This window comes from Epinephelus moara, chromosome 14 (genome assembly GCF_006386435.1).
Source record: "Epinephelus moara isolate mb chromosome 14, YSFRI_EMoa_1.0, whole genome shotgun sequence".
Classification (NCBI taxonomy): domain Eukaryota; kingdom Metazoa; phylum Chordata; class Actinopteri; order Perciformes; family Serranidae; genus Epinephelus; species Epinephelus moara.
The window spans coordinates 11,055,100-11,072,174 of NC_065519.1; the positions used below are offsets into that span (position 1 = coordinate 11,055,100).

A 17,075-nucleotide genomic window follows, 5' to 3' on the forward strand; every position below is an offset into this window, starting at 1 on the left:
AAGGTACGATCACAAAATGGGGAGACAAAGTTGTCTCCCCTATGAACTGGCAGCGAAGAAGGTAACAGCTCCAAATCGATTTCTATCTCAAGGAAACAGCAGGCAGGATGGGTTATGTGTGTGACTCAATACCGAGAGATTTAAAAAGCAGCTAGAAGCAGTTAGCAGCTAACTCAAAAAGGAAGAACACGAACCAAAAATACCCACAAATTGGGAAGACTATGAGATCTGGGAGCTCCCAATATAACACGTATGGTAAATGATTGTTATCACCATGTTTTGCCATTATTACTGTTTACAAAGTGCTGCCTGATGTGTATATTATATGTCATACTAGAGGTCGACACTGTTGTGTTACATGTCACGGCTGTCGTGTTTCTTTTGTTTCCAGAATACCGCCATGCTATCTAAAATAACAAATTGGGGCGACATTATGCTGCCTCTGTTGGGTCTGTATAAAAAAGTAAAGCCAGTGTAATGAGGGGACTTCATTGCAGCCCTATCGCAGGATCTCTGTGTAAATAGGGCATATGAGTCAGATGCACCTCTTGCCCCTCCACAGCTCCACCCTCTTGTCCAAATTTCCTCACTTCTGGCCTGAAAATCCAAGATGGTGATGGCCAAAATGCCAAATTTGAGGCTTCAAAATGGGAGTCAACAAACCAATGGTGACATCACAATCGTCGTGTCAGTTATTTTTATACAATCAATCAATATTTGGCTCTTGATGATGTCCTTGGTACTAATATCATTGACAATAAGTCATCAGAACAGTAGAAAAAGCTGAAGGTTTCAAAATAAACTATGACCGAGGTAAAACGACTGTCTCATTACTTATGGTCTTTCACAGATGTCCAAAGTAGGTCTTTGTACGGCTGAACCCAGTGCAGTACACAGTGTGAATATGTCTGACCTTATTAAATCAGAAAACACCAGCCATTCCCAATTTAAATGCTTTTTCCATTTACGTAAAAGCACCTAAATCACTTACTCATGCCTTGAGTTTTGAACGGCACAAATGACTGTGTTTAGATGAGATGCTGCCCCTTAATTTCCTGCTAGTGTAAAGCCAGCGGCAGTGCTAACACTGTCGTAATGCCACTTCTGTTGGGCGTCAAGTCAATTTTTGTGTTGCATTTGAGCCTGTTTGGTAATTTCCTGGCTCCAAATCAACTTAACTGTGCTGAGGTGGGTGGAGTGCCACAGCTGGGGTTGTGTTAACGCACATCAGGTGGTGCAGTCTCTGCTCTCACTTTCTACATGAAAATGTGCTTATGTTTCTCCACATCACAAACACAAGCTCTAACAGCAGTTTTTGTGGCTTAAGTTGACTGACGTGCGCACGCAGACCTCTTCATAATCACAAAAACACTTCCAAGCCTCCCCTCCTTTGATTAATGTTCAGTAACATCAGTGAAAGGAGCATTTGTAAACACTGAGGCTGAATCAGAGACAAGAGGAGTCAGCAGCAGGCTGTCTCTGTGATTTAAACCATATTGACAATGCAATCAGAGAAGCTGAGCGCAGACTGAACAGCTTAGACCAGGAATTTACAAACGAAGTTAAGCAGCTTACAGCGGAGCAGGTATCATATGGTTATGGTGGTGACCTCTGACCTCTGACCAGCACTCTGTTTTCAATTTTTCCTCATCCTTTCACCTGGAGCTCAGTGTTCTTACAGTATCATTGTCTGTCAGTCAGTACTTTATATGAATAATGACATATATTCAAGAGACACAGTGTGATTTAAATGACAACAATGTTAAAAGTCCCACAAATTCAAATCCAGTTTCTGGATCTCTGTTACAAGCAAATTCAAATCCAACACATGCCATGATATGTTAACATAAAATAAAGTAAATTAAAGCTCCATTCCAGTGCATCCTTTATGATATTTAATATTTTTCTGAGTCCCACTGGTAGGAGGTCCCGGGGCAGACCCAGAACACACTGGAGGGATTACATATCTCATCTGGCCTGGGAACACAGTTCACCCCAAAATCAAAAATACAGATTTCTCCTCTTACCTGTAGGACTATTTATCAGTCTGAATCAATTAAATATATTGGGACTCATGGAGACTTCAATCAATCAATCAATCAATCAATCAATTTTATTTATAAAGCCCAATATCACAAATCACAATTTGCCTCACAGGGCTTTACAGCATACGACATCCCTCTGTCCTTAGGACCCTTGCAGCGGATAAGTAAAAACTCCCCAAAAAAAACCCTTGTGCTTGTGCTCGTGACAGCATTAAAAAGCGGTGACACGGGCACTGGGGAGCGCTTCATCTCAGCGACAACAGTATCTCGACATTACGTTAGCCTCCTAGCTAACATGATGCTACGTTAACAGAGGGTTGTTTACACAGTTAACAACAAGCATAAAAAGCTTACAGTGATAAAAGCCCAACACTCAACAGCAACATTCAGTATCCCACGATCTGTACCCACAAATGGGCTTTTTTTGTCTTTTGTTATAGTTTCACAAAGCTCCAGACAGACAGTAGCTAATGGAGTGGTAGTGACACCACCAGCGCCTTTCTGAAAAGCTCAGAGATTTTCAACTAGAAGTGCTCGGAGCAGTCACGCAAAAAAGACAGAGTGCTCTGGGAAAAGACACTGGACATGATACTTTTTCTGTAGGCGTTTGAGTGGGTTCGGTGAGCTAGCAGTAGATGCACGCTTGCTTCTGTGCAGTGATATGGTTGGTGGGTGTATTTTGGTAGAAGTAAAATAGTTTCTACATGAAACTGCTCACAACAAATGTCGTTATTTGCTGCTTTATTTACACCACATATTGAGTGCCATCTAGTTTCTTTATATTCGAGAGAATGCAGAAATCTCTACGACCGATATGTCCAACACTCAGCAACTCACACCAAAACAATCTAGATTAATAAACAGCACTACATCTAAGAGGAATAACGGATATATTTTTGATTTTTGGGGTGGACTGCCCCTTTAAACATGTTATATGTGCAACATCTCCCACATGCAACCACCACAAATGACACCAATATGTCTGATTTACGCTGTCCCACCTTTAAAAGCTCGTACCTGACTGAAAAAATCTATTTAAATCTATTCAAAAAACTCCATGCTCTCTTAAAACACAGTGAATATTTCTCTGTTAAATGATAAAACCGTAACACAGTCCCTTGGACCAATACAAAGCAATCAGGTCCAATCCCATGGATCTTTCTCAGAAGGGATTATCAATTCTTCAGTACCTCCATATCTTGGTATGTTATGTTCAGTCATTCACAAAGTGGATTGCTCTTACAGCTTTTCCCCCTCAGGAAATGGTTTAGCCGAGGTGGTAAGCCACCCAGATTCACACATATCGTATCTTGTGATCCATTTAGATTGGAGATTACATCCTAAACAGGAGTTACGCTCACGTTAAATATATAGCATTTGGGGCGCCCAGCAGCTTAGTAGGTAGGACGGCCACCTCATACACAAATGCAATGTCCTTGCAGCAGCGGCTGCATGTTGTCCCCTCTGTCTCTCCCCCTTCATGCTTTAAAACTCTCCTGTCATTAAAGGCGAAAAAGCCCCAAAAATAATCTTAAAAAATAAATAAATTATAAAGCATTGACTGTGTGTGAAAAAGTGTCTCGGCTTATTGGAATAACTAATTGGAGATATCTATTGTAGTTAGTTTACAACAAAAAAGACAATGTCAGGTGAGATGTACTCCAACTGTTCAACAGGGATTTCCCCAAGCTGTCCCGCTGTTTACATTGAACCACAGGGGAATCCTTTGTTGTGTGCTTTTGAGTGAGGCCGTCGTGAGAGAGAAAACAGATTGGCTATAAAGGGATTTGGCACATCCTCATCGATGTTGACAATGTAAATGTGAACATCCGCAGAGACTTCCCTGTGAACAGGGGCCTGTTTGTTTACACAAGTGGGTGCATTTACCCTCAGGTTGTTGCCGTAATGAGGTGGAGGAAGACTTGGTGGCATTTCAGTTGCCTCATTTGTGCCCACATGTTTACTATTTTGGGAGAGGAAGAGCTGTCTGTTGGTTCTTTGGTGCAATCCACCTTTACATACATGTAATATGTCAGTCTAAACATATATTTTCTGGCCTTATTCCAGTGGTGGAGGCTACACAGTGTGAAGGATAATTAGGATAGAGGCTGATTGGAGCTGGGGGGTATAAACATCTGGGCCTGAGGCAGATCCCCTCCACCTCCCCCCACTCTATAACTCCCACAACACATAATACAGACAGACAGGCTCTCCCCTCTTATAATAACAACTGCCCTTTAAAACAGGGAGCTGTTAAACAGTGGACTTTGTGACTACACACACACACAGGAATGAGGACACACTTGTTAGGCTCTGACGTCTGTTCCCATTCATACACTGACTTCAAACCTGTCTGGAGGTATGTCTGTGTTTTAGTTTCAATGACACGAGCACATACACACACTGTAAACGCCACACTGAGGACACACCGGCAGTATTTTTAACGCTGCAGAGGTGTCAGGAGGTATATGGGTATCCTCAGATTTAGGAGGAAATAAATCACATGCACTCATACTCAAGAGCAGACAGGTTAAGCTCCTGCTGGTTCCATTTATACTCCGTCTTTAAACACTGTCTCAAGGTGTTTTAAAGGATTGTTCTCTTAATTTATAAGAGACGGGCAATCCGACATTCACGTCCACTTCACGCTGTGATTGGCCAGCTGTGTGGAGGTGAGAAAGGAGCCGCTAATATTCCCGTTTACATGTAATTCACGACTGTGTTTGTAAAGTCGATGCCCTAATATGTCATTTATCACGTCAAAATATGGAAAAGAAGAATATCTTGAGGTGCTTGTGTCATTTTGTTTCTTTGCTACTGCCGGCAGACTTGCTCAGCTGTGCAAATACAGTCTCCCTCTTTCACTCCTTCAACCTGTTAATAGCAAAGTCTCTCATAATGTTTAAAAGTAGTTGTGTTTCTACTTCAGACCAGAGATGTGGGCTTTTCTTTTTGGCATGCATCTCTACCCTACAGCCTTGCAAACTGTTGACTAGTTGGTTTGTGTACAATGTATCCATGACAATGCACAAACCTAGGTGTAAGCAGACAAAGAGGCCGTGTGTCGCAAACTGTGGTAAAAACCCCAGAATAATATTGGTATTTCACGTGTTAATAAGAAAACACTACATGGGGAATAAGGCTTAATTCTGAACAGAATATGCCGTTGACATGACCCATATCAAATTCTGAATATTCTCATATTAGGAATATTAGTGTGCATGTAACAGTAACCAGTGACTTTCTCAAAAGACTGTCTGTCTGAAAATGTGCGCCATTGGCCCTCGTATTAGAACAATATTGTATATTACATATATATATATATATTATATAATATTGGGAAATGGGAAATGGTATGTAAAGAGCTTAAGCACATACTAGGATATGAGGTTCCTCAGTCGTTTGGTGCTTTATCTTTGTAAATTTTCTGAAGAAGATGTCTTTGCTAGTGATAGATATTTGGTCAAAATATTGCTAGTAGCAAGCAAGAACGCTATTGCTAGGACCTGGGGTAAAGAAACACCACCAACAAAGGACCACTGGCTAACACTTGTGGAAGAAATCTTCTTAATGGAGAAAGTGTCACATACTGAGACTGCAAGAAGCGGAACTAGAAAGAAAGTGGGAGAAATGGACTCTATACAAGACTCAAAAAGTCAACACTGCACTGGAATAATAATCAGTAGATACACCAATCCTTAAAGCTGCAAAAATGTCAATTTCACAAAAGCTGTTATAATAAAGATTTAAGTGAAAAAAAAAATAGTTGAAATATCAGTCAGAGGTTGAAGCACCAGTGATAGTGTCCCTTTAACTGAAGTGGTCTTGCCTGAAGGTTTTCTGTCCATCTCCTGATTTAAGAGCAGATTATTGATTTTAAAGACTGATTTATTATCGGCTTTTTACTCTGCATAACAGTGTCTTTGAGTGATTAAACATTTCCTGCAGTTTGCTATATGTCCAAGTCAGCATTCCTATGCTTTCAAGTGTTGATGTGAGGTCACGCACCCCATCTCCATCTGTCCTCCAGGGCTTTGTTGGCCATTTGTCTCAGTGTTTTTGTAACTCACAGGGAGAAGTGATTGGAGAGTAAACAGAAACCTCTGCAGGGAGTAGTTGGATCTCCTAAAGTGATCCCGAGAAGCGTTTCTAGCACTTGATACCCATAACGTCATTTTCACATCAAATCAAATTAAACTTATAGCAGAAAGAAGGGAGTTCATTTGGTCAAAAGGTGAAAGGAATACAGGGATGCATTACAAGAACACACACAGTCCATACAAGGAACAAAGGAAATGCTGCTACTTTCTCTCTGAGGTCAGAAAATTACTTTCCTGCTTGAACGTTAGCCAATTTTGAATGAAATGAAACATTTTTAAATGCAAGAAGCTATCAATTTTTTTGTGATTTTTTTTTTTCCTTGCGTGTTTTTGGGACAAATTAGTTCTTCTCATGCTGTTCCCTCCAAAATCTCTGATGTCTGATTTAATTTGCTTCCTGACTTGACGCAGACGCAGGAATGTGACAGCATATTTTAAAGCTTATTGTACATATGGGAAAGCAGCTAGAGAGAGGAAGTCAAGGAGGAAGTAATCTTCTGTATGTCTGCATACATGCTGTATATGTTTGTGTGTGTGTTTCTGACTGAGGGTATGTAGGAAACAGACTCCAGTATCCGGCTATTTGTGCCCTGCCTTGATAAGAGAAGGTGTTTCCTTTGCTGCCTGCACGACTCCTTAGGGCCCATTGTGTGGAAACAGCAGGGATTTATTATTGGAAAGGGTATAATTAGGGTCCCTGGCTTGTCTGGAGGCGGTCTGGGAGAGAAAGGGGACGGAAATGGGGTTGAAGGGCTGTGTACAGCAGGATGGGTATACTGTAAACTGGGGGAGGGGTGTGTGTATGTTTGGAGGGGTAACACAAAGGATCTGGGTTAGATGTGGGCACCCCCCACTGTTCCAGCTGGACTGGGACTCACGCCACTGTCTGTCTATCCCGCTATGACATCATCGCTGCATCCTGTGGTGGTACACAGGCATTCCCAGTATCCCCCACCCCCGGTCACTCAGATGGCACGATGACAGGATTTCCCCCTCAGGAGGACACAACAGCCCAGAGATACAGTACAACCGTTTATTATTCTGGACGGTGAAGCAATTAGGGGACGTCATTCCTCTCTGCGATGAGTGATTTGAACGCTGCATTATAACACGTACAAAGCCTGACACAATCGATGGCTGTTGTTCATAGTAATGTATATAACTGCAGCTTTATGTTACTGCTTGCACTCACACCACCGTCTCTTTTGTCTTTCATGTGCAGCTGAAAAGGTGTCATCACTGGGAAAGGACTGGCACAAGTTGTGTCTCAAGTGTGACCGCTGCAACAAGCTCCTCAACGCTGGAGGCCACGCTGAGGTCAGTAAGACGCCACCAGTAACAGTACAACACTGTCCCTCTCATGGCTGAAATCTAAGGCATCTGATACAAATCAATCTTCTCTAGTGCTGTAACTAACTGTAGAGGAAAGTACATCTATTGAAGTTCTGTTCTGAGGCACTTTACTTCCATTTTATGCCTTTATACTTCTACTCCAACACATCTCAGAGGGAAATGTTGCACTTTCTACTCCACCACTGTTCATTTATGTCAAAGTTTTAGTTACTAGTTACTCACTAGATTAAAATTTTAACATGTATGATCAGTTTGTGAAATAGCATCCATTGTTAATTGTATTAAACTACCAAAAACTCACACCTGGTTTCACACCTGCTCTGTTTGGTTCGGTTCAATCAAACTCAAGTTCATTTGCCCCCTAAGTGCATTTCGTTTGGGCAGGTGTGAACACAGCAATCACACTCAGGTGTGCACCAAAACAACCAGACCGAGACCTTCTTGAAGAGGTGGTCTCAGTCCGGTTACAAACGAACTCTGGTGTGGTTCGTTTGTGGTGAGAACATGTTCCAACCTCAATCTGAACTAACTGCAGTCACATGACAGTGTTTGGGTTAAACATGAGCATGTTACAGTCCTGGAGGATTATTAATGTGCGCCTCCTCCTGTACTGCCTTAATATGCACATTCAGCACATCCAATGCATCAAAACATTGTTTTCTAGTTGGAGCCGTACCGCGTTTTCAAACTGTATGGTTTGACTAAAATGAACAATGACAGCAATATAGTCCACGATGAGCAGCGCTAATATCAACCTGCGTAGTTGTCCCTCCATTGTGACATTAGAAAGTGTCACATTTATCTTGCAAGTGTACTCTTCTTCAACGTTTGGTTTACTAATTACATGGAAATTCTGACCAATCAAGAGCAGCTTTCTCACACAAGGCATTTTATCTGGTCCGCTTGTAAATGCTGCCGTGAGAACACGAACCAATTCTAGGCAATTATACAACTTTGTAACAAAATTAGTCCCTGACTGAATGGTGAAATGTTAAAGGAAAAACAGGAGTAGAGAGAGATGCGAGTTTCATATCTGTAACTGGGGCAGTGACAGAAAGGGACTCATTGTAGCCTGTATAGTAGCTGTGCTCACAGACCACGTCACTAACATCGCCTGGGGACGGAGTTCACTTCCCACTGAGGCCATTCATGCCAACATTATATGCACTCAGTGATGCTGTGAAGCACTGTGGCTAAAAGTGTCCACAAATGGCTCTTCTGAATTTACTTTATGGGCTTTCCTCTAGTAATGCAACTTCTATTTTAGGTTGTATGTTGTTTTTTCTGTATAAAATACTGGGTCAATCCTACAAACAACATGCCATTGATTCTTTACAGTTTATTGACTGTTGTGGTGAAATGTAACAAGGGAAAGCCAGTCCTGCCTGGTCATGAATGGACTTATTGACTAATTGACTCTACAGGGGATCCTCAGTGGAAAGTGCTAACAGAATGGTATGTTCATGGTTTGGGTGAACCATTGAACATTGACTTGTTTCAGTGGTTAAAACTAGGAGAAATTATAGTTCCGTACACAAGAACAGTGTGTCTGTTTTTATTGAAAATCTCTCAGTGATGTTGGGACTACATGCAGGGCTAGTCTGTGAACTACAGCAACTGCAAGCTAACCGCTAACACACAGGCCACCCATGAAGATTTTAACATTAGTCAGTCACAATAGATGTTTGTAGCCTCTTGCTATTTTTACTTTACTGTGTCGTTTACTGCCCGATCTTTGGTCTCAGGACTGTGCATGACGTCATTTAAATAAGGAGACCTTTATGTAAGAGAGAAATGTTTGTGCACCATCGACTACTGTTTCATTAATGTCTGTAAATTGATCCTGTTTTGGGGAAAATGTTTTACTCCAACAGAGAGGCTTCACTTAAAATCGACAATAGCTTCTTCCATTTTGGACTAATGGACACAATTAACTGATTCAAACTCCCGCCTCCCCTTAGTTACTGTTTCTAGAAACACAGCGACAGCGGTTCAATTTAGCTGGATGCTGCAGTGTGTATTATATCAAATAATTTCCAGACATCAGGCAATATAGCTCAAGAAGCCGACAGCAAGGACGAATAAAGTCACAATGGAATGCTTGACATTGTGTATATCCAAATAAAGATTCACTGTACTTCAAAATAAAGTGTTTTTTTTTTGTTTGGTCCATCCTGAATGGACCACACAAAAAAACCCACTTTATTTTGTGACCCACCAGTTGGGAACCACTGCTCTACATGGTCAGGGTTAGAGTGTCACTTTTACAAGTTGGAATTTGGTTTTCTTTTAAACATAGATGAGCCTCGCACACGGCATATCTAAGTGTAACAGTAAGGAGCACAGAGCAAAAAGGGGCGGGACTTAGGAAGAGTCAATTTAGACGGTTTGCTATTGGCCAGTGGTGGCAATCAATGTGTTCAACAAAGTTGCCCTTTTTTAAAAGCTAGTGTGACCGGGCCTTCAGACTGGAAGAGGGCAAGTGTGTTTTTTATAAAGATATGAATTTATCTCATTTCACTTCATTTAACTTGTGTATTTTTGTACAGGAAGTTGCTGAGTGCCTGCTTTTTTCCTGCCTTTTCATGTGTCTGGCAGCATCTGTCAATATGAGTAGACGTTAACCCCCTTAACGTTACAGAATGAGTTGCCTTTTTCCTCCATGTTGCATAATCACACTGCAGTATCACGTCTCAACATAAACAGAGATTTTCTTATCATGTCCCTTTGCTTTTACCTTTCATGACCCAGCCAACATATCAATTCTCACCCTCTCTCTCTGTGTGCATGGGTGAGTCTCCCGCTCCTTTCTCAACACAAAGAGGACGTGATCTCAGAGTCTTTGTACATAAAGCAATTTCCCTGCAGACCCCAAAGGATGCTGCTCTGCTGTTTAATCTCTGCATGATTACAGTAATGTAGTCACACAATCTCTCTGAAGCCCTGCGCTCTCTCCCGGCCCACCATCCTCTCTGTCTCTCTCTCTATGGACAGTATCCAAATCCCGCCCCAGGCTGCAGCACCGTGCCACGAGCCTGACTTTAGTAGGCAAAAACTCAATACTCGATCATCGTCATGGAAACAGAGTGAGGCTGAGAGACATATAAAAAAATAAGAGCATGTAAAGGGACTGTGGTTTTGTTGGGGAGGGTGTTTGATGTCATCTCAGTCCTGGTATGCAAAAGGTTATGACCCTCAGAGCAACACTGACTGCTTCTTTAAAAGGAGTCTGAGGCCACTGTGGCCTGCCGTCTGAGGGCCGAGTGAGGGCAGCAGCTTCCTGCAGCTGGTGGCAGAGAGCCAGGCTTTCAAAGACACGGTGACAAGTGTTGACCCTGAAACATCGGGATTGTATGTAACTGCAGACCGACTTCTCAGAGTCCTAATGCAGTCAGATCAGAACTTACAGACATGGTATTGTATGTTTATGCAAACCATGGATATGTGACATTTGTGCGTCTCATTTCTAAAGTGATGTATTTCAAATCATGTATATGAGCAGAGTTCCTCATCAGGGTGGATGGTGTGACACCTTGGTAAAATGGCAGACCAGCTGTGTCCAGCTGTGTTCTGTTGGTGTAAGAAGTGGGTATTATTTTAACAGACATCAGGAAATGTCCAGCTGTGTTCCAGTGACAAAAGTGGGTATTTTCTAACAGATATTGGTACATTTAGCCGTGTTTGTGGCGACAACTGATGGTATTTTAAGCCAAAACATGACCTTAACCAAGTGTTTTAATGCCTTAACTTAACCAGTCATTGACCACAGTGTTGGCACAACATAGCATTAATAATTAAACTGTAAAGACATTAAAAGGTTTTATTAATCTATGTATTTTATCCGCATATCTGCTACTTTTGAAACGTACAAATGTAACATATTCATGTTTTGTAGAAATGTATAATGATAACATTTATTCTGGGGAATAAAAGGGGTTAACTCATGCAGTGTTTTTTGCGCCCTCAAATTCATTGTTGTCGATGTAGACATGCGACAGGCGCACTCAAACACCAGAGCAACGCCAGAGCTGCGCACACAATTCCGAGCGCCTATTTTTCAGGGCTGGACACTGAGATAAACAGAGTTCAACCTCTGGAACGCAGCAGCATGCACCGCATGTTGTGACGAGGACCAACCAATCACAGCCGACAGATACCTTTTCCTTCTTCCGTAAATATTAGTCTGGGGTAAATATCGAAAAGGTCATTTTGGTGAAGGGCTGACAGAGCATTATATCTGTCCCACGGACGATAGGCCCACACACTTAAAAACAGCGCTTGGTGCTTGTTAAGGTTTCTTTGCAACCTCAGACGTAACCTGCCGCCACGCTTGAAAGCTTGCACAGAAAAAGGTACATAAGTAGCGTCCAGCGCCTGCCCTTGCATTTTCCAGGCGGTTAAAGATGCAATGTGTACGGCCCCTAAGTTTACATTTCAGTGCGTTTTAGAACACTTAAATCTGAGGGGTCAGGAGATGAGGACACAGGTGTAGTAACATTGCCGGACTCATGATCTGCAGTTTTAGGGAAAAGGATCAAAATCGATGCAGCAGAACTGGAGATATCATTTGTCTTTTTAAATTCCTTATGTCAATAAATTGGCACCTACATTACCCACAATGCAACTTGACCACAAACAGTTTGATTGGAGGTTCGGGTGTGTTATGCTAATAGCAGCTAATAGCCTTGAGCTGCTAGCCTCAAGCAGCGATGAAGAGTGGGCTACAGAGGTCTGGTAACCTCACATTTTTCTATGTCCAGTCCCCACATTTACACATGTACAGAAGTACTCCCCAACAAGCTGACAGTTAGCCTTGGGTTAACGTCAGGCCATGGGTGGGCATCTGTCGCACTAGTTTTTGCAGTGTATGCCGCACCGTTGGCACTAGTCAGCTCCTGTTAGCTGTTTTTAGGCCAAGTTAGCATGTTATTGGCGTAGGACCCAGCGTAGGCTGTCAATGAGAAAAATCACTCTGATTGGCAGTTCAGTTCAGTGCACAAGAAGAGAAATGGAAGCGGGGAGATCAATCAAACGACTTAAGTCAAGAGGGCGTGAGATTGAAATTAAGTTATGTTTGGTAAGATTTTTTTTTTTTTAGCCATTGAGCTCTTTTGCAGAAATGGTTCATACTTTTTTGTGTCATTGTGCGAGAATATCTTTGTCCTTTCAACATCAGGTTGTGCTGTTAATATGCTACCTAGCTAACTAGCATTTTGAATCTGTCCTGTCAGTCTTCTGGTTTCCCTTTTTATTTAACAAATACAGACTACCGCCATCTGCTGGTGTGAAGAGTTATTTCCTCTCACACAGGCGCAGAATTTATGTGCTACTTTGTTGTTGGCTGTGGTCTTTGTGGTGTGTTCAAGCACAACTTTTTAGCTAAAGCACAGGCAACTTGAGGTGATGCAACAGTCGGCCTTTGTCGCCACTAGTTCTTTGATGTGGCTTTGGTGTGCCTGGCCTTTAAGTGATGTAAATTGCCTTTTAATGTGTAAAATTGGCAGAGTTCCCCTTTAGGTAAAAAAAAAGATTTTCTTGTGAAATATACTAGATGGTTTTACTGCTTCAGGCTTTTAAAAATCCTTTGAATGATGCAATCTGGAAGGGAAAAACCAATCTTAGGTTGAACTGTCCGGCCTAATGCCACAACTTGATAGCATCTTTTAAAAGCCTAACCTTTTCTGAAATAGCTGCCTGCTGAGACAAGTAGTGACTTTACGGTAAGCCTGTAAATAAAGGAAGTAAAAATGGAGCAAAAACAGCCAAAGGGGTCAAAGTTAGTCACCTCTATTCTGGTCTCTCGCACAGGGACTGAAGTCCGGCAGTGTGAGTGAGTAGAGGTTGAAGCACTAGGGCATGTAGATTAAGATGAGGATGAGGTCAGGGAGGAGAAGATGGAGAAAACAGACTTAAATATCAGGAAGTGGGAAGTGAGCTGCTGGGAAGAGAGTGGGCTGTGCAGCGATGGTTAATCCATTTTTAGGGTCCCTTTGCCTCACAGCCAGAGCCACAGTGATACTGTACACCCGACAGCCACTCACTTCACTTGACAATGAAGCCCAGTGTGTCCTGTCCTGAGAAAGTCATCAGTGCTTAGTCATGGCTCTGCAGCAGTGCCCAGACCTTCACGGATCTCATAAATGTCAAACAGGAAGTGTGAGAGGAGTGCGCGGCTGCTTTAACAGTAGCTGATCCCGTCATGGTTAATTCATTATTAAAGGCGGGAGAACAATCCTTTATTCCTGCCACACCATCTTCTGAGGGAAAGGAGCTCATGTGGCCAGAGCAGAAGGGATTGTGGGTAGTATGGCCCTTATTTAATGCCAGTTTTTCCCCTTACCACCCGGGGCCTGGCGTCTTGCCCGTGCCATTCTCTTGGTTCTTCTCTTCTATGGGCATTAGGCTCTGGACCAGTGGCCACCCTGGCCCTCAGCCCTGATCCCCTACCAGAGCTGATCACATGCTCCTGCAATGACCACCACATTCCCAGCATGCATCAGCACCAGGCCATCTATGTCTTAAGTCTGACCCCTCAAGTGGCAGATGCTCACGGGGGCACAGACACTGAAGTGTGGCGCTGGATCCACAGCTGAGTCCTGTTTCTTGGAGACAGCGGCATCATTATTTTGTGTTGAGATGGAAAAAAAGGCTCATTTCCGTTTTAGGACACAATCTCTCCATCTCGTCTCCTAAACCAAAATATATGATGTCAGAGAAAAGCGTGAAAATATGACTTCACATTAATGTCATGGTTGTATTTTCCCATTTGCGTCATCAGGGTTTTTCCTCTCATATCCTTAACATGCCAATTAAGTCGTTGTGTTTTATCTGAATGTCTTTTTCTGTCTCTCCCATAGCACGACGGACGGCCCTACTGCCACAAACCGTGCTATGCTGCCCTCTTTGGGCCAAAAGGTGAAGTACATGTACATTTATTCAACATAAACTACCTCACATTGAGACTTTTACCTAATTATATGAAGACAAAATAATTTTAGTTTTTTAGTTTGGAGGCCTAAAATTGACTGATTCATAAATAAATAGATCAATATTTGATTAATAAATAAAAGAACAGATCATTAATAATTAATTATAAGAAGAATTATTATAATAATAAATAAATGTGAACAGTTTATCTTAACAAAAAATTCCTTTTATTTTTATGTATTTAGGTGTCTATATGTTAACTGACTGGTTCACTTGTGACTGATGCTATTTTGCAATATTTATATTTTGCGATTAATTACCAATAATTATTTATTTATTCATTCTTTTATTTATGTAGATATTTATTTCTGTATTAATTAATTTATTTTTTATTTATCAATCAAAATATTTATTTACCTATTAATTTCCTTTATATGTTGTGTTTATTTCTGTATCTATTTAATCTTTTTTTAAAAATATTTTATTTATTCATTTAATTTTATTTATTTCTATATTTATTTCTGTTTTTTATCTGTTAATATAGTTATGTAAGTACATATTTAGTTCTGTTTTAATTTTATCTTTTTCATTTTATATATATTTTATAATTTATTTTTATTATTTTTATATTTTATCATTTTATATTTTGTCATTTATATATATATATATATATATATATATATATATCATTTATTTTGTATTTAATCTTTTCAATATTTTTTTTATTAATCAAAATGTAATTATTTCTGTATGTATTTCTGTATTTATTTACTTAATTATGTATGGAGACATATTTATTAATTAGTATGTATCTGTATTATAACATTTATAATATAATTTTTATTTTATTTATGTATTATATTTATTTTGTTCCATAAAATTTTAGGCACAGTTAATTATAATATCTTTTTAGCTCGCATTTATTATTTTTAGCTATCATGTCCTCCTCTATTTTTGTATTTATGCTTATGTTGTTTACGTCCTCTCCTGTATCTTCTCAGGTGTGAACATCGGTGGAGCCGGCTCTTACGTGTACGATACTCCAGCCAACAACAACCCATCTCCCACTGGTGTGGATTCAGCACCCAAAGCTGAGGAGAAGCGAGTCTTCGCCCCCAAGCCCCCATCCAAAGGTAAATGAGAAGCGTGTATTTAAACTGCATGTATTGTAAATCAGCATGTGTTGACTGGGGGAGGAAAAGCCAGTTGATAGGGGCGTTTGTCTCTTAAGATATTGGTGTGTGAGGTCAGAGGGAAAGCTGCTGCTGACTCAATGATAAGAACACTGATACACACAGTCTTCTGGGACTGGAGGAGGATTTTCTCAGACGTGTCAGATAGGGTGTGTGTGTTCTGGGAAATCACTGCAGCAGGAACAAAATCATTTTAACGGATGTTTTCTGTCGATTTATCTCTGCGGTTCAGTTTTCAGTTAGCGGCTGTTTTCCACCCACTTGGTTGCTGAAGCCAGAAAACTGAGCAGTGATGTAGGATGTTGTAACCTTTCTGGATCAAAACCTTTAAATGTGTTGGGTTAAAATTTGGAATAGATTAACAGATGATGTGAGATCTTATGAATCTGAATCAGTTTTTAAAAAGCAGGTGTTAAAACATTTTTATTTAGTCAAATGGAAAGAGGAGACATGGGTCAACGTCAACTATTTTTGTACGAGTAATTTAATGCATAACTATGTATATAATGTAATTAAAGTTTTTTCAGGTTTTGGCTCCACCTGCAGTTTCCATAACAATACTACATGTCCACTAAACATCCATCCACTCCTATAAACTGAGTGTTGAAAGAGGGAGTGAAGTGACTTGGCACCCAAAATATTTTAAATTGGCAAAATTAGCCTCTTTAGTCAAGAATTTCCCTCTGAAACACACAAAAACTGTTTAGTACTTGGCTCAATTTTAGTTTTACACCCCTACATTATTAGTGCACTGGATTTCACACCAGGCTAGAAAGATTAGTGGTCATTTATTTTATATTTTCACTTGCCTTTCCAGTATTATAATGTGTGTGTAATGTTTCTGCAGCTGGCAGCATCACCACCTTTTCCGGAGAGGCCAACCTGTGTCCCCGATGCAACAAGAAGGTGTATTTTGGTGAGTGGTTTTACACTTCCAGGAAACGAGGTGAAAGGGGCTAATGGTTGGAGTGAAAGGTGTGAACCTGCAAAGTGGTTGCCATGGTGTCTCACAGGTGTGTGTCTGTGTTTGTCACAATAGCCGAGAAGGTGACATCACTGGGTAAGGACTGGCATCGACCCTGTCTGCGCTGTGAGAGGTGCAGCAAGACTCTGGCTCCTGGCAGCCACGCAGAGGTGAGAAAAAGGAGGTGGAAAAATGGTGGGAAGAAGAAAAGACCAGTAGAAATAAATAGAACGACAGACTAATGAAGTCTAGTTTTACGATGCCTATAATGTTCAGCAGTAGAGGTGTTAAAGGAATACTTCACTCTCCAGATGACCATTTACAGTGGGGCAAAAAAGTATTTAGTCAGCCACTGATTTTGCAAGTTCTCCTACTTAGAAAGATGAGAGAGGTCTGTAATTTTCATCAGAGGTACACTTCAACTATGAGAGACAAAATGAAAAAAAAAATCCAGGAAATCACATTGTAGGATTTTTAAAGAATTTATTTGTAA

At 40.9% G+C, this 17,075-nt stretch overlaps 1 protein-coding gene across 1 annotated transcript in view; it reads left to right on the forward strand.

Annotated features, from left to right (window-relative positions):
* The window catches only part of crip2 (cysteine-rich protein 2), a 33,370-nt gene that overhangs the window by 13,004 nt on the left and 3,291 nt on the right, over positions 1-17,075 (forward strand). The window contains exons 2-6 of the mRNA XM_050061724.1: positions 7,368-7,462; positions 14,356-14,413; positions 15,427-15,558; positions 16,466-16,534; positions 16,658-16,752. Coding sequence (XP_049917681.1) covers positions 7,368-7,462; positions 14,356-14,413; positions 15,427-15,558; positions 16,466-16,534; positions 16,658-16,752 — 449 coding nt within the window. The remainder of the gene's footprint in view (positions 1-7,367; positions 7,463-14,355; positions 14,414-15,426; positions 15,559-16,465; positions 16,535-16,657; positions 16,753-17,075) is intronic.